At 48.3% G+C, this 21,752-nt stretch overlaps 2 protein-coding genes across 2 annotated transcripts in view; both read left to right on the top strand.

Annotated features, from left to right (window-relative positions):
• SSRP1 (structure specific recognition protein 1) overlaps nucleotides 1–21,752 on the top strand; it is a 1,220,984-nt gene that overhangs the window by 1,006,950 nt on the left and 192,282 nt on the right. The window lies entirely within an intron of this gene.
• SLC43A1 (solute carrier family 43 member 1) overlaps nucleotides 11,429–21,752 on the top strand; it is a 38,382-nt gene continuing 28,058 nt past the window's right edge. The window contains exons 1-2 of the mRNA XM_049779649.1: nucleotides 11,429–11,486; nucleotides 12,204–12,370. Coding sequence (XP_049635606.1) covers nucleotides 12,217–12,370 — 154 coding nt within the window. The 5' untranslated portion in view covers nucleotides 11,429–11,486; nucleotides 12,204–12,216. The remainder of the gene's footprint in view (nucleotides 11,487–12,203; nucleotides 12,371–21,752) is intronic.

Raw genomic sequence — 21,752 nt, 5'->3', positions numbered from 1 at the left:
TTTTTGTTTTTGCTCACCCAGCGACGCTCAGGGGTTACTCCTGATTCTGCACTCAGAAATCGTCCCTGGCAGGCACCGGGGGTGGGGGTGGGGGGAGGGGGGGACGGGACCATATGGAATGCCGGGATTCGAACCACTGTCTGTCCTGGATCCACTGCATGCTACATTCTACCACTGTGCTATCTCTCTGGCCTCAACTCTTTTTGTTGCTGTTGTTGTTCATTAACTTTATTCTTTTTGTTTGTTTGTTTGTTTTGTTTTGTTTTATTTTTTTGGGCCACACCTGGTGATGCTCAGGAGTTACTCCTGGCTATACGCTCAGAAATTGCTCCTGACTTGGGGGGGGGGCATATGGGACGCCCTTCCTAGGCTAGCACTTGCAAGGCAGACACCTTACCTCTAGCGCCACCGCTCCAGCCCCACAACCATACCATTTAAGAAGTAAATGGTAGGGGTCTTCATAAAATAATTTAGATCCTAAAACAACCATACCACTTTTTTTTTTGTTTTGTTTTGTTCTTTTGGGCTACACCCAGTGATGCTCAGGGGTTACTCCTGGCTATGTACTCAGAAACCGCTTCTGCCTTGGGGGACCATATGGGATGTGGGGTGGGAGGAAACTCGGTCTGTTCTAGGCTAGTGCAGGCAAGGCAGGTGTCTTACCACTTGTGCCACCGCTCTGGCCCCACAACCATACCATTTAAGTAAATGAGGACTAAATTTTTGGATCAAGGAACAAAACATAAGGGTATGGAAGAATGGAACTAAATCAACTCTATGAAGTATAATACCTCTAAAAACATTAAGGATGTTTGGAGATTAAATAAATTCACTTAGCATATACTTACCTTGAAATAATTTCCATAATAAGCTTCCTTTTTTTTTTTTTCTCTTTTTTGGTTTTTGGGCCACACCCGGTGGCGCTCAGGAGTTACTCCTGGCTATAAACTGAGAAGTCACTCCTGGCTTGGGGGACCATATGGGACACCGGGGGATTGAACTGCTAGCTATGGCAAGGCAGACACCTTACCTCTTGATGCTTGGGTGCACTCTAGGGTGCTTGGAGAATCATTCAGTCCTGGAATAAAACTTGGGCATTGCAAACCCCCCCCCCCCCAATAACATGTATTTCGTGCCATGGTTTTTTGTCTTGAACTACACTCAGTTGTGGTCAGGGCTTACTCCTGGCCCTGCATTCAGGGGTCATTCCTAGAAGGACCTGGGAGATCACATGGGGTGTTGAGTGTGGGGGTAATTCTGGGGCTTGCTGATTGGCTGGTTTCCTGGGAATAGATGACTGCTGTCTGCAGCATGCTTCCAGCCATTTGCAGTTTGTGATATACACTGTGTTAGTGTTCATGTCAACCATGGAATGAATGTGTCGGCAGCAAGGAGTGGCACACAAGAAACCAGACAGAGTTACAGGAAAAAGTATATTTTGGCCAGGGGCTGTTGAGCAGCCTCTTGGATCTTACTGAGCCAGCCAAACTTCTAGTTGTTTTTCATGCCACTTTTATTAGCCAGAGTTTAACATAAATTACCTGAGGATCAGGGTTGGTGTAATTAAGGGTGCTTTTGCTGATTAACTCAGAAAAGGTGAAAGCAAAAAGTAAAAATTGATTTTACAGGTATATAACAACACTGGGATTGAACCTGGGCAGGTCCTATGCAAGGAAAGTGCCTTTTCCACTATACCATGTCTCAGGCCTCAGGTGAGTGAAGTTTGAAGAACAGGTTGGGATTTGCCCAACATGGACATGGGAGATGCTACAGGGCCCTCCCATTTGACACATAGAGTCCAGCAGAGGAAGTAGGAGATATCTTATCCAATAACACATTAGTTAGCTCACCAAGCAGAGGGATTTGTTGATGGTGCCAGGTAAGAAGCTTTCCCCTAGAAAGTGGCCAAAAAATTAAATTTGAAGGATTCAAGAATGGGTGGCAGTCTAGTAGAGAGTATAATATTGCAGGGAGGACAACTTAGATGACCTGGTTTAAATTCCCTACATCCCATATAGTTCCCCCAAAGTCACCAGGTGTGATTCCTGAGTACAGAGCCTGGAGGAACCCCTGAGTTCTGTTAGGCGTGGTCTCAAGACAAAACAACAACAATAAATAAAAATAAAAAGAAAGTTGCAAAGATTCTGTAGGCCAGGGTAAGGGCGAGTTCCAGATCCAAGAGAAACTTAAAATGGGAGAACATGGGGTGTTAGTGGCTCATGTGGTGAAAGTGTACAGAGAAAATAAGCTGCTGGGGGTATAGGGGCAGCAGGGGGGGCTCAGATGGAATCTATATTGTTTGGAATTTGTATATTGCCCCAAGGGTAACAGGAAGATTTCAAAGGAGGCCTATGGATCTTTTTTCTTTTCCTTTTCTGGTGATACTCAGCGGTTACTCCTGACTCTACACTTAGGGCTTATACCTGGTGACATTTAGGGGATCATAGGATATCTGAGATTGAACCTAGATAAGCCGCATGCAAGGCAAGTGTGCTACCTGCTTTGCCATTGCTCCAGTTCGGGATCTTCCTTTCATTTTTTTGGCCCACATCAGAGAACCATCTAGAGTAGTTAGGATTGAACCTAGGTCATCCATGCAAGGTAAGCACCCTCCCCGTTGTATTATCTCTCCAGTCCCCAAGGATCTGTTTTCTATATAGCTGATTTGAACTGAATGCTGAGGTCTAAAGGCCAGGTTGAAATGTTTGCAGGAGTCTTTCTGGACTCCCTTCTGAGGGCTGGCTTGGCTGCTTCTTCGTGTTCAGAGGGGATGGGGAGAGCAGGATCAGGGTAGGAGAGGTCTTTGATTTTGTTGTTGTTGTTGTTGCTGTTTTGTTTTTTGGGTCACACCCAGCAAAACTCAGGGGTTACTCCTGTCTCTGCACTCAGAAATTGCCCCTGGCAGGCTCGGGGGATCACATGGAATGCCGGGAATCAAACCATTGTGGGTCCTGGGTAGGCCGCATGCAAGGCACGCTGTGCTATCTCCTGGACCGAGGTCTTTAATTTTTGTATTTTTTCATGTGGGCCACACCCAGCTGGGATCAGGGCTAATTTCTGACTCTGAGGATGAGAGGAGGCAAGAGATCTTTGAAAGGAGATCTACAGGCTCCTTGGGCAGTAGGTTGGTTGAAGAAGTTTTAGGCTGGGAGCAAAGTCTGAACTAACTCCTGTTTGGTGGTTTCAGTGGTTGGTGGAGAGTAATGCTTTCCCAGGCAGACAGTAGTGAAGTAGGAACACATCTTCTCTAACTATATTTTTTGGGTTTTATTTTGTTGTTGTTGTTGTTGTTGTTGTTGTTTTTGGTTTTTGGCTCCCACCCAGCAGTGCTCGGGGCTTCCTCCTGGCTCTCCGCTCAGAAATCGCTCCTGGCAGGCTCGGGGACCATATGGGATGCTGGGATTTGAACCACCGTCCTTCTACATGGAAGAAAAATGCCCTACCTCCATACTATCTCTCTGATCCCTTCTCTAGCTATTAAAATTTTTTAAAAATTATTTTGGCCAGATCTGGCTGTGCTCAGGGCTTACTCCTGGAGAAGACTAAAAGCATTGCTCAAGATCAAACCAAGGTTGGCTGTGTGCATGGCAAGTGCCTTACCTACTGTATTATCTCCCCAGACTCCTCAACTTTTCTTTTCCTTATTTATTTATTTATTTATTTATTATTTTGGGGGGGGGTCACACCTGGTGGCGCACAGGGTTACTCCTGGCTCTGTGTTCTGAAATCGCTCCTACATATGGGATGCTGGGATTTGAACCATTATCCATCCTGGATCGGCTGCTTGCAGAGCAAATGCCCTACCACTATCTCTTCGACCCCTCTTTTCCTTTTTTTTTTTTTTTTAAAGGCAGCGGTAAGGGGTTTGCCTTGCATGCAGCTGACAAACTTGGGTTCAATCCTGGGTTCAATCCCTGGCATCCCGTATAGTCCCCCAAGCCAGGAGCAATTTCTGAGTGTATAGCCAGGAGTAACCCCTGAGCGTCATCGGGTGTGGTCTAAAAACCAAAAAAAAAAGAGTCGACTTAACTTATTTTGTTTATTTTTTATTGAAGTGATATTGGCTTATAATAATATTTTTCTTTCATTTAAAAAGATATTTATTTAAGTACCCGCTTTGCTATTGCAAACATGTTTGTAGTTGTTCGTAGTTTGAGCATTTTTATTCATCTTTAAAGAGACAATGTTGGGGCCAGAGAGATAGCACAGCAGTGGGGTGTTTGCCGTGCAAGCAGCTGACCCAGGACCAATGGTGGTTTGAACCCCAGCATCCCATATGGTCCCATTGCCTGCCAGGAGTGCTTTCTGGCTTTCTGAGCAGAGAGCCGGGAGTAACCTTTGAGCACAACTGGATGTGGCCCCCCTCAAAAAAAAACAGTCAATTAGCTTTTACAATTAACTGCAGCCCTGCCTTGGGCCCTCTGTGAAGCTCTCTGGATGTTTCAAACTCTCTTCTGTTGTAGAAACTGTGTTTGTGTGTTTAGGGGATTGACACACCCTGATTAGGGTATGGAAATCTCTCATCTTGGCACATACAGCGGACCTTGGCAGCCCTCAAGGACTCTGTCCTGGCATCCAGCGCAGATCAAAGCTGCCCTCTGCAAAGATAATATTCTCACAGCTCTATATCTTTCCACCGGGCTACTTCCTTTAGATGCGAAGACACTTGCTATGTGATCCTTTGATTCACTTCTGTCCCTATCACCTGTAATCTGGTGCTCGAAGGTATCTATGTCTTCTTCATCAAGTCCCTAGGACCTGATGTTACAACGTGTTTGTTATTAAACTTGGGGTATAATATAATCATATCATAAATTTCACTCTGTGTATATGATTTTTTTGGGTCATACTCGGTGGTACTCAGTGCTTACTCCTGGCTCTGTGTTCAGGTATCACTCCTGAAGGGGACATCTTTTGGGCTCCAACCCAGGTGAGCCGTGTGCCAGGTAAGTACCAAGTCTGGGGCATTCTCTCTTCAGACCCCTGAAATTCATTCTATTTTTAATCTAATGGATAGCTAATACTGGCATTTGTCTTGCTTGGGTTTTGTTTTTGGGTCACACCTGTGGTGTTCAGGAGTTTACTTCTGGCTCAGCACTCAGGAGTTACTCCAGGCAGTGCTGTGGATCAAACCAGGGCTGGCTGCACACAAAGCAATTGTCCTACCTCCTGTCCTATTACTCTGGCCTCTGGCATTTGTCTTTATTTAGTTTCTCATGTTCCAGATCTCTGCTTGATATGATATCTTATTATTTCCCAAGATTTAGTTTAAAATTCATTCTTTTTTTTTTTTTTTTTTTGGTTTTTGGGCCACACCTGGCCTTGCTTAGGGGTTACTCCTGGCTATCTGCTCAGAAATAGCTCCTGTCAGGCACAGGGGACTATATGGGACACCGGGATTCGAACCAACCACCTTTGGTCCTGGATGGGCTGCTTGCAAGGCAAACACCGCGGTGCTATCTCTGGGCCCTAAAATTCATTCTTATTGACTCAAATTCAGTGGATTTGAATGCGCTAACTAAATTGTATACCATGGAGCAGGGGACATAGTACATTTGCCTTGCCTATGGCTAACCTGGGTTTGATCTTTGACATCCAATAGGGGTCCCATTTTCCAAGCTTATCAAAAGTGATTCCTGAGGGCAGAGCCAGGCATTATGCCTGAGCACTACTAAGTATACCCCCATATAACAAAATAAACAAAATTTAACAAGGTCTATAGCATTACAATCCAATTGCACACCTTTCTTGTCTCTCAGAATGACCCCAGACTTATTGGCAATTAGTTCCAATTTTCCCTTCCACCAGTTTAGATAACCACAAATCAAATTTCACCTTATAACACATCTACCCTTGGCAGTTCATAGAAACAAGCTCAGTCACACATGTAGCTAGAATAATGTTTTACACTTTATTTATGTTATAGATAGAACAGTCCTTTTTTTTTTTTTTTTTTAATTTTGGGCCACAGCTGGCATGCTCAAGGGTTACTCTTGACTCTGCACTCAAGAATCACTCTTGGGCCCGGAGAGATAGCACAGCGGTGTTGCCTTTCAAGCAGCCGATCCAGGACCAAAGGTGGTTGGTTCGAATCCCAGTGTCCCATATGGTCCCCCGTGCCTGCCAGGAGCTATTTCTGAGCAGACAGCCAGGAGTAACCCCTGAGCACCGCCAGGTGTGGCCCAAAAATCCAAAAAAAAAAAAAAAAAGAATCACTCTTGGCTGGCGTAATCTGTAGGGCATTTGCCTTGCATGCACTAACCTAGGATCCAGACTGTGGTTTGATCCCCCAGTGTCCAATATGGTCCCCCAAGCCAGGAGTGATTTCTGAGCGCATAACCAGGAGTAACCCCTGAGTGTCACTGAGTGTGTCCTCCCCCCAAAAAGAATCGACTCCTGGCAGTGCTAAGGGGACCATGTGGGATGTCAGAGATCGAACCTGGGTAGCCCGCAAGCAAGGCAAATATATTATCACTCCAGCCCCATAGACTAGTCTTTTATTTTAAAATCTCCTTTTTTCTTCTTTATTGTTTTCTAGGAGTAAATAGCATTTCATTGCAGAGCAGTGCACACACATTTCATTTAACATAACTAGCATGCATTTTTAGTGCTCAATTGCTGGACAGTGGGTGGGTTACACTATTTTGCTATTATGAATAATGCTGCTATGAATACTTGAGTTTTTGTCTCAGTGAATGCCTTAATTTGTAGTTGTATGCCCAGGAGTGGACTTGCTAAGTTCTGGTGATAATTTTCAGCCACATCAGGGCTTACTGAAGTGCTCAGGGCTTACTCCAGGCTCTGTGCTCAGGAATCAGTCCTTGTGGTTCTTGGGGGACTGGAAGTGGTTCTGGGGATTGAATTGGGTAGGACCTATGCAAGACAAGTACTCTTCTCACTGTACTATCCCTCTGGCCTCTGGTGATAGCTCTGTAAGGATTTGAGGAACTGCCAAGTCATTTCCCAAAGTGAATGTAACATTTACATTTCTTATGCACAGGCTTGTGCTGCCTCTTTGTTAGGCTGAATAAATAATTTCTAACACAGTTAACTGGATACTATTCATTCCAGCACTTAACAGAATAAATGAGCGAGGCTCAGGAGTAGAAGTGCCTGGGGCAAATGCACACAGTCAGCTGCAGAGCCAGCCCAGGTGACTGACTGCTGAGCTTATTTTCTGTCCACTGAGCTGTGAAGTTGACTGGGAGCTGGCAGGAGATCCAGTGTGATAATGGTACTCAACCAAGCCAGTGCAGGCCTGGGGACAAAGTTGAGGGCGAACTGAGGATGCTGGACATGGAAGAGTCCTGTTGAGGGTCAGTGATGGCTCTGCTTGAGGCTGGGCAGCTTGCAGAAAGTTGGAGGTTGGAATGATGATGGCTGTACAATAGGTAAGTGCCACTGGTATGGCTCCTCCTCCTTAAGACTTGGAGGTGTGTCTTAAGTTTCTTCTCCATCATCTTCTTTGACCAGTCACCGTGGCTTTCTAACTACCTGATGGTCTCTTTCTTTCCAATATCTGCCCTCTCCCCATGTGCAAAACCTCCCTCAAACCCAAGCAAGAAAATAAAACTCTGGACTTCCTGTCCAGTCTTCCCACACAGCACACTGACCGTGGTCAGTCCAAAGTGACTCCAACCTGCCCTTTCAGCTTCATTCATTGATTATTGATTGGACTCATTCATTTATTTATTGAACAAATCTTCATCATGGGCTTGTGCCTGGCCAGGCCCTATAATGGGAGCAGGCAGGCATATTTGCTTTAGTATGGCTATTGTAGTTCAAGAGATTTTTGATTCCAGGGTGAAAGAAGGCAGTCAATCAACTAGACGATTCTAGATTGGTGGATGCTTCCTAAAAGGTTGCTTCCAGGGAGAGTTGGAGTCATTGTACAGTAGGTAGGACCCTTGACTTGCATTTGGCTGACCTGGATTTGATCCCAGCATCTTTATATGGTCCTCTGAGACAGCCATGAATAATTCCTGAGTGCAGAGCCAGAAGTAAGGCCTGAGCACTGCTGGATGTGGCTCCCCCTAAAAAAAATAGAGTGCTTTTGGGGAGAACGTGGGTTTGGCCCTTAATCCAGTCTGGGAGATCAACTCCTAGAAAGAGGAGAAACTTGAGCTGAGCTGGGAAGGATGAAATGAAGAAGAGAATCTGTCATTCCAAGGAGGAACAGCAGATGGAAAGGCAAGAAGTGTGAAACCAGCTGGCTTGACACGCCCTTCCACAGGTGCTGACTGGGTACCTGGCAGGGGCCAGGAACTATTCTCCGTGCTGAATGAAAGCATTGAACACAGCAGACCAGGCTTCTGCCCTCGAGGAATTGACAGATCGTGTGAGGGAAAAGTGCGTGGATGAGGGTAAGACCTGAAGAAGAAATAGCCTTTCTGATGCAGGGCCCTTGCTGGAACCTGTGGAGGGAAGGCCCAACTGCCCTGCATCTGTATGAAAGTGTGTGTGCTTGTGTTCACACATGAATTTCTATTTTTGGGGGGGGGGTCACACCAGGCAGCACTCAGGGTTTATACCTGGCTCCATGCTCAGAAATCGCTCCTGGCAGGCTCGGGGGGACCATATGGGATGCTGCGATTCAAACCACTGTCATTTTGCATGCAAGGCGAATGCCCTACCTCTATGCCATCTTCAGGCCCCCCACACATGAATTTCTACAGGGAGTGAAGTGAGTTTGCAACAATTCTCCTGGTGCTCTTGAGCGATGCCACTACCATATTTCTTTCTTTTTTCTTTTCTTTCATTTTTTTGGGGGGGGCGGGGGCTCATTCAGCAGCGTTCAGGGGTTACTCCTGGCTCTGTACTCAGAAATCACTCCTGTCAGAGTGGGTTGGACCATATGAGATGCCGGATATCGAACCTGCGTGCAAGGTAAACGCCCTACCTGCTGTGTTATCACTCCAGCCCCTCTACCAAAATATTAACTTAGGACCCTGAGTCCATAGTCCCAGGAGCTCAGCTCAGACATTTGACCTTGATCTGACAGCTCTAGAAGGCAGCAATGAATAGTATGGAAGTAGGGTGTTTGCCTTGCATGCAGAAGGATGGTGGTTCGAATCCCAGCATCCCATATGGTCCCCCGAGCCTGCCAAGAGTGATTTCTGAGCGTAGAGTCAGGAGTAACCCCTGAATGCTGCCGGATGTGACCCAAAAATTAAACCAAAACAAAAAAAAAAAAAGAAGAAGAAGAAGAAAAAAAAGTGAACTCATCGAAGCTTGACTGAGAGGAGAGAGAACTGTGTGTCAGCTTTTGCTCATATCATCTCTCAAGCCCAGATGCAAAAAAGCCATGGGCCACTCAAGAAAGCTAAACAAATGCATATTCTCTCTATTCCACCTAGCAGTCACCTGTTCCCCCCCCTTCTGTGAAAAGGTATTATTTCGGGGTTGTAAAGACAGTACAGCTGGACGGCATTGACCTTACATGTGGCCAAGCCAAGTTTGATCCCCAGCATCCCATTTGGAGCACCCTTAGGAGTGATTCCTGAGCATAGAGCCAGGAAGAGTAACCCCAGGTCACTGCCTGGTGTGGTCCCAAAAAAACAAAAATCCAAATCAAACAAAAAAGCCAGTGACCTTTAAATGAGATCATGACGTTTTGTGTGGCCAGCGATCCGCTCGCTTTGAAATTGCCCAGCCATTTACCCAGCGTCCCTCACTTGGCTGGGAGGCTCAGCTGTTGGGCCATGCCCTCTTTTCTGAGGTCCTCTGGGGACTTCCTGCTCCCTAGAACATTGTGTCATCAAAATTGCACGGAACGCATTCTCTAACAGCTGCCTTCTCTGTTGTCTTCGTCTTCCCACTAATAATCAACACCATAACCCACGTCTGGCTGGACATCTCCAGCGTAAGAAGGAAAAAGTTGGCCCTGGAGGCTTCTAGAAGGTCCTGGGAGAAAGAAGAATCCCATAGAGGCTCTCTGAGATGACAAGATCCAACAGCCACCACCACAAACAAATTTCTGATGTGTCAAACTCTCCCCGGGGCATTTGACTTCCTCCCACCCGCAGCAGCCCACAGGTAGGTGTGCGCTGCGCTCTTTGCAGCGGTGGTGCCCTAAAGTTCAGAGACTCGTCCAAGGTGGCCCAGGCCAAGGGCTTGCAAAACTGTCATTCCCACCTCGACCTGACTGTGCTTCCAAAGGACCACGTGTCGTGTCGGGTTTGCCGGTGGGGAAAACCCTGCTCCCAATTGCAGAGTTCAAAAACACCCCACCCGAGCCCGCCCAGCGCCGCCGCCGCCAGTTGCGCTTTTCTTTGTTTTTCCATTCTGACTTAGGGGAGGGCGCCGCCTTGATTTCGTCTGCGGGGGGCCCCAGGGAGAGGGTGGGGGGCTCGGGTGGAAAGTTTAGGGGCCGGGACGCGTGTGGGGCCGGAGGATCTGGGACCCAAAAAGGCTAGTCACGTGCGCGTTGAAACTCGACCTAAGGGGAGGGGAAGGCAGGGAGCCCCCGCCCCTACCTCTGGGCGCAGCCCCGGACAGACGGGGGTAAATAGCACCGTCAAACTCGCTAGATCCACTCAGTTCCATGACCCACTTGGCGGGTCGGTGGCGCCCCACGGGTCCCCAGATCCCCAAGCGCATAGGGGGACACCGGAGACGGGCAGTGGCAGCTGTCGAGCTGAGTCGCCGAGGCCGCGCGCGCTGTTTGGAGAGGTTGGAGAGGTTGGAGAGCGCGCGCTGAGCTGAGCTGTCCGGTCCGGTTCGGAGCGCCCGGGCGGGCACTTCGGGGCAGAACCACCGCGGGACCCCAACTTCGGTGGCTGCGGGAGCATCCGCCCGAGGTGAGCCGAGGGGTGAGAAGCTAGGGAGGGGGTCCCCGGCGACATGTTGCGCGCGGGGCTGCCCCGCAGCGACTCCCCGCAGGCGCGCCCGCCACTCCAAGTCGGATCCCGTTACCTGGGGGAGCGCGTCTCGGGGCGTCTCGGGGAGCAGTTTCCCCCAGAGCTTTCTTTCTTTCTTTTATTTTTATTCTTTGGGGGCCTCCTCGACTCTAGCTGCATTTCCTCGGCCCGCAGCCACCCTGGAGCGGAAAGTTGGGTGTGCGCTGCGGGCACTGCGGATGCGCCCTAGCCAGAAACCCCATTGCCTAGATGCGGGCGCAGAGGCCAACAGTGGCCCACAAGTTCGTGCCATCCTCGCCCTCACTCTTGCCCTTCCTTCCCCTGCCCTTGGCGGTGCCCGTTCCTCTCTTTCTCTGCTCCCTTCCGTTCCTTCCCGTCTCGGGCCGCTGCCTGCCAGGGACCTCCCGCGATGGCTACGGTGCGGGGCGTGGGGGAGCGCGCGGTGCCCACCGCGTTCGTCCCTCCCTCGGTAAACACACCCGCCCATCCGCCACCGCCGCTGCCCTTATAAAGTCAGCAGTCGCCCGGACTTCCTGCCCGAACCCGATCCCCCCTTCTCCGGGCAGGAGGGGGCGCGCGGACAGCCCGGCGCGCAGCTGCGGGGCCCCGCGCCCCAGCCGGGAGTTAGTGAGTAAGGGGCGTGCGGGGCTTGCCGGGGCGCGGGACGGGAGGGCCAGGCCCGCCCCGGGTCTCCCTTCCACGTGGCAGCTGTTGGCTTGCACCAGGCAGGCACGGTGGTGACTTAACTTGGGGTGCAGAAGAGGAAGGTCTCTATCTCTCTCTCTCTCTTTTTCAGTTTCCCCCCAAAGAGAGAAGTTCTTAAGGGGACACCAGGGAAGTAGGTTGCACAGCGGGGCGCAGGGCTAGTCTTAGGCCAGCCCTAGACTTTCCCCTTTCTGGGGGTGTCTTTCCTGCTTCTAAAGACCGGATGCTAGCCCAGAGGGTACCCAGCCAGAGAGCGCACTCTGCCTGCCCCTTGCTGACCTTTTGGGATATGGGGGTGTCTTGTGCGTTTGGCTCGTAAGTGCCCGGCTCTGTGCGCTCTGGCTCGGGCTGCAGAACCCCGGCAGTTTGCCAGGAAGCTGTTGCGCGCAGACAGAACCTTCCTTGTTTCTGATAGTGGCCCCCTGCGGGAGCCCATTGCATTGCCGCGTGCGCCCCTGGCACTGCCAGCGCGCCACCAGACAAGCAGCTCGGCGGTGCCCAACCCCGGGGGTTCCATGGGGTCTTCATGAAGGGCCGCTGGCGGGTTGGCTTCCAGGGGGTCTGAGACGCCACCATGATGCCAGACCCTTCCCAAGGGCCGTTGGGGGGTCCTTCCCTGAGCGCTCTGTTCCTCTGCAGGGTCGCCGCCAGCATGGCCCCCACGCTGCAGCAGGCGTACCAGCGGCGCTGGTGGATGGCCTGCACCGCCGTGGTGGAGAACTTGTTTTTCTCAGCCGTGCTCCTGGGCTGGTCCGCCCTGCTGATCATACTCAAGTCCGAGGGCTTCTATTCCAGCTTATGTCCAGGTATGCCCAAGAAGGGACGGGAAGGACTCTGGAGGTGGGAGCCCAAGGCCAGAGTAGGAAGGTGGCAGGCAGCCGGGCAGTGGTGGGCCAAGTGGAAGGAAGGCAAGACTGAAGTCAGTCGGAAACCCTGGGCAGGACTTAATGTACTTCTAAACCTTTTCAAATTTAACTCTAAGGAAATTGTCCCGCGCTTCCTCTAACCTATTCAGAGAGCCAGGTGTCCTGGCTGATGGACTCACATCTGGAACTGGCCAGCAAAGTCCCCACTCCCCAGACTTTGGGGCAGAGCTATATGGACACTTGAGAATGACAAGCCTTCATTTAGCTGATGGAAGGTTTTCCTCCTCAGGGGGCAGGGGGTTCTTGGGGTGGATGCAATTGTCGGGACAAAGCTGCCAGGTGGATCTGAATGTCCAGTCTCCCTTTTTACCCCGGCTTGGGCCTCAGGGCCCTATCCACTGTGCTTGCTAGAGGTTCTTTTTTGCTCTAGGCCATGCATTTCAGAGTGGCTCTGTTTCCATTTCAACCACCTTGGCTTTCTTTGCATCTGTGGCTTGGAAGGAGGGAGTGAGGAGTGTTTTATGCCATTAACCCAATAACTAACAGCAGCGGGCTGGACGATTCTGCAGATGGGGCAGGAAGTGAAAATGCTGCTGTCTGGGGCTCCAGGGGCCTCTCCCCACCCCCTATTATCTTCCTTTCTTGGGAAGGAGCGAGCAGTGCTGACAAACAGTCTCAGGAACTCGCGGGAAGGCAAGTTTGGCTCTTCCCTTCCCTCCCTTCCCGATCTTCTCTTCCTCCAAGCTCTCCAAGGAATGAATAAGTTTTGGAGCTGAGCCAGCTTAGGCTAGAAGTTCACCACCTTTCACCACTTTCTCCTCCCCAGCTAGGCTGATTCTTAACACACTGCATTTCAATAGCCCAGTTTGCACCATGGAAGAACAATCTGTCATCCCTTGAGAGTGAGGGTCAGTAGTGGTTGGGCCAATGGCTGCGTCTTTCTTGGCATCTCATGTCTCCTGGGGAGGCTATGTTGTCCTTTGGGTGGAACCTCTTGATCCCTGTTGCAGACAGCGGTTCTGGGCTTATCAGTAGGAAAGCAGCAGGTGGCACCAACTCGAGAGTGTTGGGGTGCTGGTCCTATGGGTGTGGCGATTAGAGTTGGCAACTGGCCTGGGGAGGCAGGCTGGGGCAGGAGGGGCAGGCCTGGGGTGCAATGATAGGTGTCCAGGCTGGCTCAGAGAGAGGACCTGGGGAGGACTGTAGAGTCAGGACCCTTCTGAGTTGTTTTCCTGGAGACAGGAGAGGACCATCTCTGCCTCTTCCCAGCCTTTATACGGATCCCTGCCTGTCTGCAAGCTTCCTCCTGATGTTTGCATCTGTGGTTGCAGTTTGTTTTGTTTGGGGGCCATACCCAGTGATGCTGAGAGTTATCTCCTAGCTCTGCACTCAAAAAATCATTCTTGGCAGTGCTTGGAGGACCATACGGAATGCCAGGGATCAAGCATAGGCCAGCTGCTTGCAAGGCAAGCACACTATTTGCTGTACTATCTCTAGCCCTGTAGAATTTTTGTTTGACTTCAGTGCCTCATCTGTTAGTGCTCAGGGCTTACTCGGGGCTCTGCTCTCAAAGGTCACTCCTAGTGGGGCTGTGGGACTATATGGGGTAGCTAGGTCAGCCTCATGTAGTACAAGCACCCTTCTATACCTCCTGTGCTGTCCCTTTCACCCCTGTTGTTGTTTTATTGGTGGTGTTTACAAGCTGGCAGTGCTCAGGGCTTGTTCTTGGCTCTGTACTGAAGTGTCATTTCTGGCATGCTCAGGAAACCATAGATAATGATAGGGATTGAGGCCATGCAAAGCAAATGCTTTCCTCTGTTTACTAGCTCTGTGTCCTGGACCCCATATTTTCATATGTTTTGACAAATGTATAAATTCCAGTAAGCATAGCCACACTCAGTATGTACACTATTTCTGTCATTCTCAAACTCCTATTTCCCTTTTGCTGCCCCCCTTCAACTTGTGCTTAAAAATATATGTGTGTATGTGTGTCTGTTTGAGTGAGTGATCAAGAGAGAGAGAATTTTTTTTTTTTTTGGTTTTTGGGTCACACCTGGCAACGCTCAGGGGTTGCTCCTGGCTCTACACTCAGAAATCACTCCTGGAAGGCTCGGGGGACCATATGCGATGCCGGGATTCAAACCACTGTCCTTCTGCATGCAAGGCAAATGCTTTACCTCCATGCTATCTCTCGGGCCTTGAGAGAGAGAATTTTAACAATATATGGTAGACCTTACTTTCACTTATTTAAAAATACAGGTTTAGAGCCAGAGCAATAGCACAGCATGTAGGGCATTTGCCTTGCATGCTGCCAACTCAGGACTGATCTGGGTTCGATCTCTGGCATCCCCTATGATCCACTGAACCTACCAGGAACGATTTCTGAGCGCAGTCAGGAGTAACCCCTGTGTGCCACCGGATGTGGTCCCAAAACCAAAAACAACAAAACAAAAAACACACCCCACAATTTAGTGGTGGTTTGGTATATCCGGAGTTATACAACCATCTCTGTAATCAAGATTAGAACATTTTTTTTTTTAGGCAGGGGGAACACCTGGCAATGCTCATGGGTTACTCCTGGCTGGCATTCAGGAATTATTTTTTCATAGCAATGCTTGAGATGGGATGCTTGAGATAAAGCATTCATAGCAATGCTTTATCTGGGATGCCGGAGATTGAACCCAGGATAGCCTCATGCAAAGCAAGTGACCTTCCCGCTGTACTATCGCTCTGGCCCACAACTTTAAAACACTTTGCTCTCCAAAAGAATCCTTGTGCTTCTTAGCAATAAGCCCACCCCATCCCTACTTCCCTTCTTGGCCCCACTTCTCTACTTCCTGTCTTAGTTTTGCTATGTCAGAAAAACATTGGCCTGTGCTGAACTTTTGTCCAGGTGGTATGTTCTAAGATATGGTATTTTGTGACAGGCTTTCCTCAGTCAGCATGATGCGGTCAAGGTTCATCCCTAGACTAGCAGGACTTGGTGTCTTTCCATGAGTGCATAAGGCTCCATTGTGTGGCTTCACCGCATTTTATTTATTCATTCATTAGGTGATGGACACTTGGGTTGATTCCACTGCATGGTTTTGATGAGTAAGGCTCCTGGGAACATTTGCTTGCAGACTAGGTGGGTACATATGTTCTCTTTCCTCTGAGCTATTTAGCTAGGCATACCCCAGAAGGCAAACTCTCTGGTTAACATTTTGAGGAACTCCTAGGCTGTTTTCCAAAGAGGCTGTACCAGTTTGCATTCTCGCCACATCCTAGACAATCCCTGTTGTCACACCCTTGTTGTGATTGCTCGTCTTTTTTTATTATAGCTATTCTAAGGGACATGAAGTATTAGCTCTTTTTCGGGGCTTTGAATTTGTATTTGGCTAAAGATGCTGAAGATGTGGGTGTCTGGAGGAGGGTATTAGCATATCGTCTTGATGAAAAGTCTACTTAGATCCTTTGCCCATTTAAGAATTGGATTATTTTTTCTTGTGTACTTCTTTTATGTGTTTGTTTTGGGGCCATACTCGGCAGTGCTCAGGAGTTACTCCTGCTCTGGACTCAGGAATCATTCCTGGCAGGTTTGAGGGACCCTATGGGATGCTTGGGGACCGAACACAGGTCACCGGCATGCAAAGCTAAACGCCCTACCCGCTGTACAATTGCTCCAGTTCCTTGTTGTGGACTTTTTTTTATTTTCTTATTTTTTTTTAATTTTGGGTCATACCCAGCAGCGCTCAAGGGTTACTCCTGGCTTTGCTCAGAAATCACTTCTGGCAGACTTGGGGGACCATATGGGATGCCAGAAATTGAACCTAGGTCTGTCCTGGATTGGCTGTGTGCAAGGCAAACACTCTACCACTGCCCTTTTATTGTGGACTTATAAGAGTTCTTTCTATTCAAGATACAAGTTCCTTATCAGATAGATGATTTCTATTATAATGACTTGCCTTTTTCATTTTTTTAAAAACAAACTTTATTTTTAATTTAATTAAATTAATTTTGGGGGGGGGGTTTGGGTCACACCTGGCAGCACTCAGGGGTTACTCCTGGCTCTATGCTCAGAAATCGCCCCTGGCAGGCACAGAGGACCATATGGGATGCTGGGATTCGAACCACCAACCTTCTGCATGAGAGGCAAACGCCTTACCTCTGTGCTATCTCTCCAGCCCCGAATTTAATTAATTAATAAAAATTTTTTGGCCATACGCAGGAGTGTTCAGGGCTTACTTTGGCTTCTGTTCTCAGGGATCACTATTCCTGGTAAACTATATGGGTTATTGTAATTGAATCAAAGTTTGATATTTAAAGCAAGTGCCCTACCCACTCTGTGACTGCTCCAGCCCTTTTAACTTGTCTTTTCACATGATTAGTAGTGACTCTTGGAACACAAATGTCTATATTATTGGCTAGTTTATCTACTTTATGTTTATTTCTCTTATCCCATTTTTTTTTCTTTTTGAATTTATGTTTTGATGACATGTTGAAGGCTAATCTAAGGTTGTAGAGATTTGTATCTGTTCTTTGAGTTTTGTCATTTTAGCTCATACATCTAGGACCTAGATTCTAGGTCATTGAGGTTTTTTTGTTTTGTTTTGTTTTGTTTTGGGGCCACACCCGGTGGTGCTCAGGGCTTACTCCTGGCTATGCACTCAGAAATCGCTGCTGACTCTGGCGACCATATGGAATGCTGGGGGTGGAACCCAGTTTCACCCTGGGTCAGCTGCCTGCAAGGCAAACGCCCTACTGTTGTCTACCACTCTAGCTCCTTGGTCATTCAATTTTGTATGAAGTGTGTGGTATCCATTGGTGTTTTTTTTTTTCTGTGTGTGGTGAGGGGGTGTTGCCTAGAAGCAAGTGTGTGTCTGAGTCCTGTTATTTGGCATCATGAGAGGTGAATAGAGTTAATCTGCCTATTTCACAGAACTCCTGTGTCCTAATAGGGAAAGCAGAGTACAACACACCACTTCTCACTTTGATTCAGAGAACTCTGGCTTTACTTCTTGACCCTGTCAGGTGAATTTGGGGATGTTCTGCCCAGGCATGTTTCCCTACCCAAACATGTACTTCCTCCTTCTTAAAAGTCTCATTCCTCAAAATGTTCCAAGAATGGGTCATCGTAGAGAAAATGTTCCAAGAATGGGTCATCGTAGAGAAAGCACAATGGTAGGGCATTTGCCTTGCACACTGTGGACTCAGGGCGGACCTGGGTTTGATTCCTACCCTCCCTCCCTCCCTCCTTTCCTTCCTTCCTTCCTTCCTTCCTTCCTTCCTTCCTTCCTTCCTTCCTTCCTTCCTTCCTTCCTTCCTTCCTTCCTTCCTTCCTTCCTTCCTTCCTTTCTTCCCTCCCTCCCTCCCTCCCTCCCTCCTTCCTTTCTTCCCTATCTTAGTTCCAGGTGTCCTTCCTGACTGCAAGGGTCAAACCCAGGCTTCCCAAAGGCATAGCATGTGCTTTAGCCCACTGACCTATCTCTCTGTAGTCCCCTTTTAGTTATTTTTTTTTTCCTTAAGAAAATAGGATTCTGTGTAAATAGGGTCTATAGTGCTTCCTTTCTGGGGGCTTTGTGAAAATGAAATGAGACTCAGGATGCCCGGTTCAGGCTATGGGTTTCACATGCAGCTTGGCCACTATTTGTTGTGAGATCCTAGTTGGGCATCTTACTTCCTTTTCAGGTCTCTACTTTCATGTCAGTATAACACTCTGTCTTGCAGCAGTGACATGAAGACCAATGTAACAACTAATTCCAAAGTATGGCAAGAGAGGTGCTTCTCATTCAGAGGCTCTTGAACACAGACTTGGGGCTCCCTGATCATTCCTTTGTCGTTAAAGATATATATATTGGTCACGCCCGGCAGCGCTCAGGGGTTACTCCTGGCTCTATGCTCAGAAATCGCTCCTGGCAGGCCTGGGGGGACCATATGGGATGCCGGGATTAAAACCACCGATCTTCTAATTGCATGGCAAATGCCTTACCTCCATTCTATCTCTCCGCCCCCCGTTAAAGATATTTTTACTTTTATTGAGTTAATATGATTTCTAATACTTTTTAATGATGGTTTTATGCATATGAAGCCTCATCCCCACATTCTTCCTAGGTAACCTGACCTTACCTGCAAGACCCCGCCCATTTCCTGGGAGGGGTCTTGGAAAGGGTAGAAAAGGCTTTGACCAGAGGGGATTAGGCCCTTTTTGGTCTTTTGCCAGCATGGAGGTCAAAGGGAAGATGGCTGAAAGGAGTTAAGATGCAGGGCTAGCTAAGAATGGCTGAATGCTTAAAAGGTTATGATATAGGACACACATGTGGTGGATAGGGCATGAATAAAGTTGATGCTTCCAGACTCTGGATGAGTCTGATTCCGCCGTTCACCTAAACCTGGGACCCGCCAGCTGAATGGGGATTGCGGAGCCACGTGGCCTGGGATGGCAGAGAAAGATCCCTCCATCCATCCACCTCCATCCAGCACCATCGTTAATTATTTAATTCTGCATGCATACATTCCCTCTGTCTTAGTACTTTGTTTCTTTAAAAGTATCCTCCCCTAGGAGTGGGGCCCAGAGCCATAGCACAGTGAGTAGGGCATTTACTTTGCATACAGCAGTGGGCCCAGGTTTAGTCCCCAGCATCCCATATGGTCTCTTAGAGCCTGCCAGGAGTAATTTCTGAGAGCAAAGCCTGGAGTAAACCCTGAGTTCTGCTAGTGTGCTCCCCAAAGTATGAAGATTCTCTCTCTCTCTCTCTCTCTCTCTCTCTCTCTCTCTCTCTCTCTCTCTCTCTCTCTCTCTCTCTCTCTCTCTCTCTCTCTCTCTCTCTCTCTCTCTCTCTCTCTCTCTCACACACACACACACACACACTTTTTGGGCCACACTCAGCAGTGCTCAGGGCTTACTCCTGGTTCTGCACTCAGGAATCACTACTGGTTGGCCTCAGAGGATCAAACTTGACTTGGATTTGTGCAAGGCAAGCACTCTGCTTGCTTGCTGTACTGTTTCTCTGGTCCACTTCTGCTTTTTTTTTTTTTTTTTGGCTACATTCAGCAGTATTTGGGGCTTCATGCCCAGAATCGGGTCTGACATGGTCTGATTTTTATATATATATATATTTTTTTTTGGGGGGGGGGAACACACCCGATGATGCTCAGAGGTTACTCCTGGCTATGCATTTAGAAATTGCTCTCAGGGACCATATGGGACGTGGGGAGGGGGGGAATCCAACCATGATCTGTCCTAGGTCAGTGTGTGCAAGGCAAAACCCTACTGCTTGCACCACCGCTCTTGCCCCTAGTCTGATTTTTTTGAACACAAAACATTACCTTCACCCATTAGCTATCCATCACTGTCTCCTTGGCCCAGTCTTGGTCCTTTTTCCCTTTCTTTTGAGTGGTCCCTAAGATTGGGTGGTTTTCCCTGTAGGTTCCTCACAGATATAAAGGATTTTGAGCCTCAGAAGCAAGACAATTCATGATTAAACTTTCTGCATAAGGACCCAAGTAGTCTGACAATGGCTTTACACAAGTGTTCACATTTAGTATTTGCTCAAGAGACCCGCGATAGAGCAGCAATTATTAACCCTGTTCTGTGGAGAAGAAGCGGAAACAGATGCTCAGAAATTTGCCTGAGGTCACACAGCTACTAAATAAATTGCAGACAGAGTGTTCAGCCTGAGAGCTAACTCGGGGACCCTCCTCCTCCGAGGACTCCTGGGAATAATGCAGCTGCCTCTCACCTCCCCCAACTTCAAGTAATATTTTGGGGGGAAGGAATCTAATCCTGACTAGACAAGCAGCTGGAATCCAGGCCTGTAAGGTATACTGGGAATGTGATGCTGTCACTGCCAGAGTGGGAGTTGCAGGAGGAAGAAGAAACTGTTGAGGTGGGAGTGAAAGCAAACGCCTTCATGGAGTGCAGATCTGTGCCCTGAGCACTGCTGGATATGGTCCCCAATCCAAATTAATGAAATAAATTATCCCACTTAAAAAATTAGCTTTAGGGGCTGGCGAGGTGGCACTAGAGGTAAGGTGTCTACCTTGCAAGCGCTAGCCAAGGAAGGACTGCGGTTTGATCCACCGGTGTCCCATATGGTCCCCCCAAGCCAGAGGCAATTTCTGAGCGCTTAGCCAGGAGTAACCCCTGAGCATCAAACGGGTGTGGTCCGAAACCCCCCCCCAAAAAAAAAAAATTTAGCTTTAAGGGCCGGTGGGATAGCACAGCGGGTAGGACTGTTTGCCTTGCTTGTGTCCGACCTGGGTTGAGCCTGCCAGGATTAATTTCTGAGCACAGAGCCAGGAGTAACTCCTGAGCCTCACTGGGTATGACTCCCAAACAAAAAAATCAACCACAAAATTTTAGCTTCAAGGACCAGTACAGGGGATAGGGCGCTTGCCTTGTTTGCTTTGGGCTTGGGTTTAATCCTCAGCACTCCATATGGTTCGCTGAGTACTGCTCGGAGTAATTCCTGAGCTGAGAGTCAGGAGTAAGCTCTGAGCCCATTTTAATGTATTCCCAAAATAAAACAAACCCAACCCCAAAACCTTTAGCTTCAGGAGCTGGAGAGATAGTGCAGCAGGCAATGTTCTTGTCTCATATGCACTGATGCAGGTTTGATCTCTGGCACTGAATATAGTGTCCCAAGCACCATTAGGAGTGATCCCTGAGCACAGAGCCAGGAGTAAGCCCTGAGCACTGCTGTGTGTGGACCAAACTCCAACCCCATGTTCATATATATATTTCTGGGCCACATCCTGTGGCGATCAAGGGTTATTCCTGGCTCTGTGCTCAGAAATTACTTCTGGCAGGCTGGGGGACCATATGGGGGCCCATGTTGATATATATAAATATATACATATATATGTATATGTATATATAAAATCAGCCCACTTAAAAACTTAGCCTCAGAAGCTGGAGCAATAGCACAGTGGGTAGGACATTTGCCTTGCATATATATATATATATATATATATATATATATATATATACATACCTGGGTTTGATCCCCAATATCATCCCATATGGTTCCCATATGGGTTCAGGAGTAATTTCTAAGTGCAGAGCCAGGAGTAATCCCTCAGCACTGCTGGGTGTGGCCCCAAAACAAAACCAAAAAACCTTAATTTCAGAGGTCAGAGCAAATACAGTAAGTATGGCACAGAATGCTTCCTGAGCACAGCTGGGTGTTTCCAAAACAAACCAAAGAAAATCTTTTAGAATGATCTTCATTCTGTAGTGTAATGTTTTTGGAACATGAGTTTGGAAAATGGAATCAGGTGCTTGCACATCTGCTCATGTTCCCACTGTCTGTATGTGTATATTTGCTTCTCGTAATAGTGACGA

The sequence above is a fragment of the Suncus etruscus genome, chromosome 9, assembly GCF_024139225.1.
Source record: "Suncus etruscus isolate mSunEtr1 chromosome 9, mSunEtr1.pri.cur, whole genome shotgun sequence".
Taxonomy (NCBI): domain Eukaryota; kingdom Metazoa; phylum Chordata; class Mammalia; order Eulipotyphla; family Soricidae; genus Suncus; species Suncus etruscus.
The sequence above is the reverse complement of the archived record's forward strand: the minus strand, read 5'-3'. Positions and strand labels throughout refer to the sequence as shown.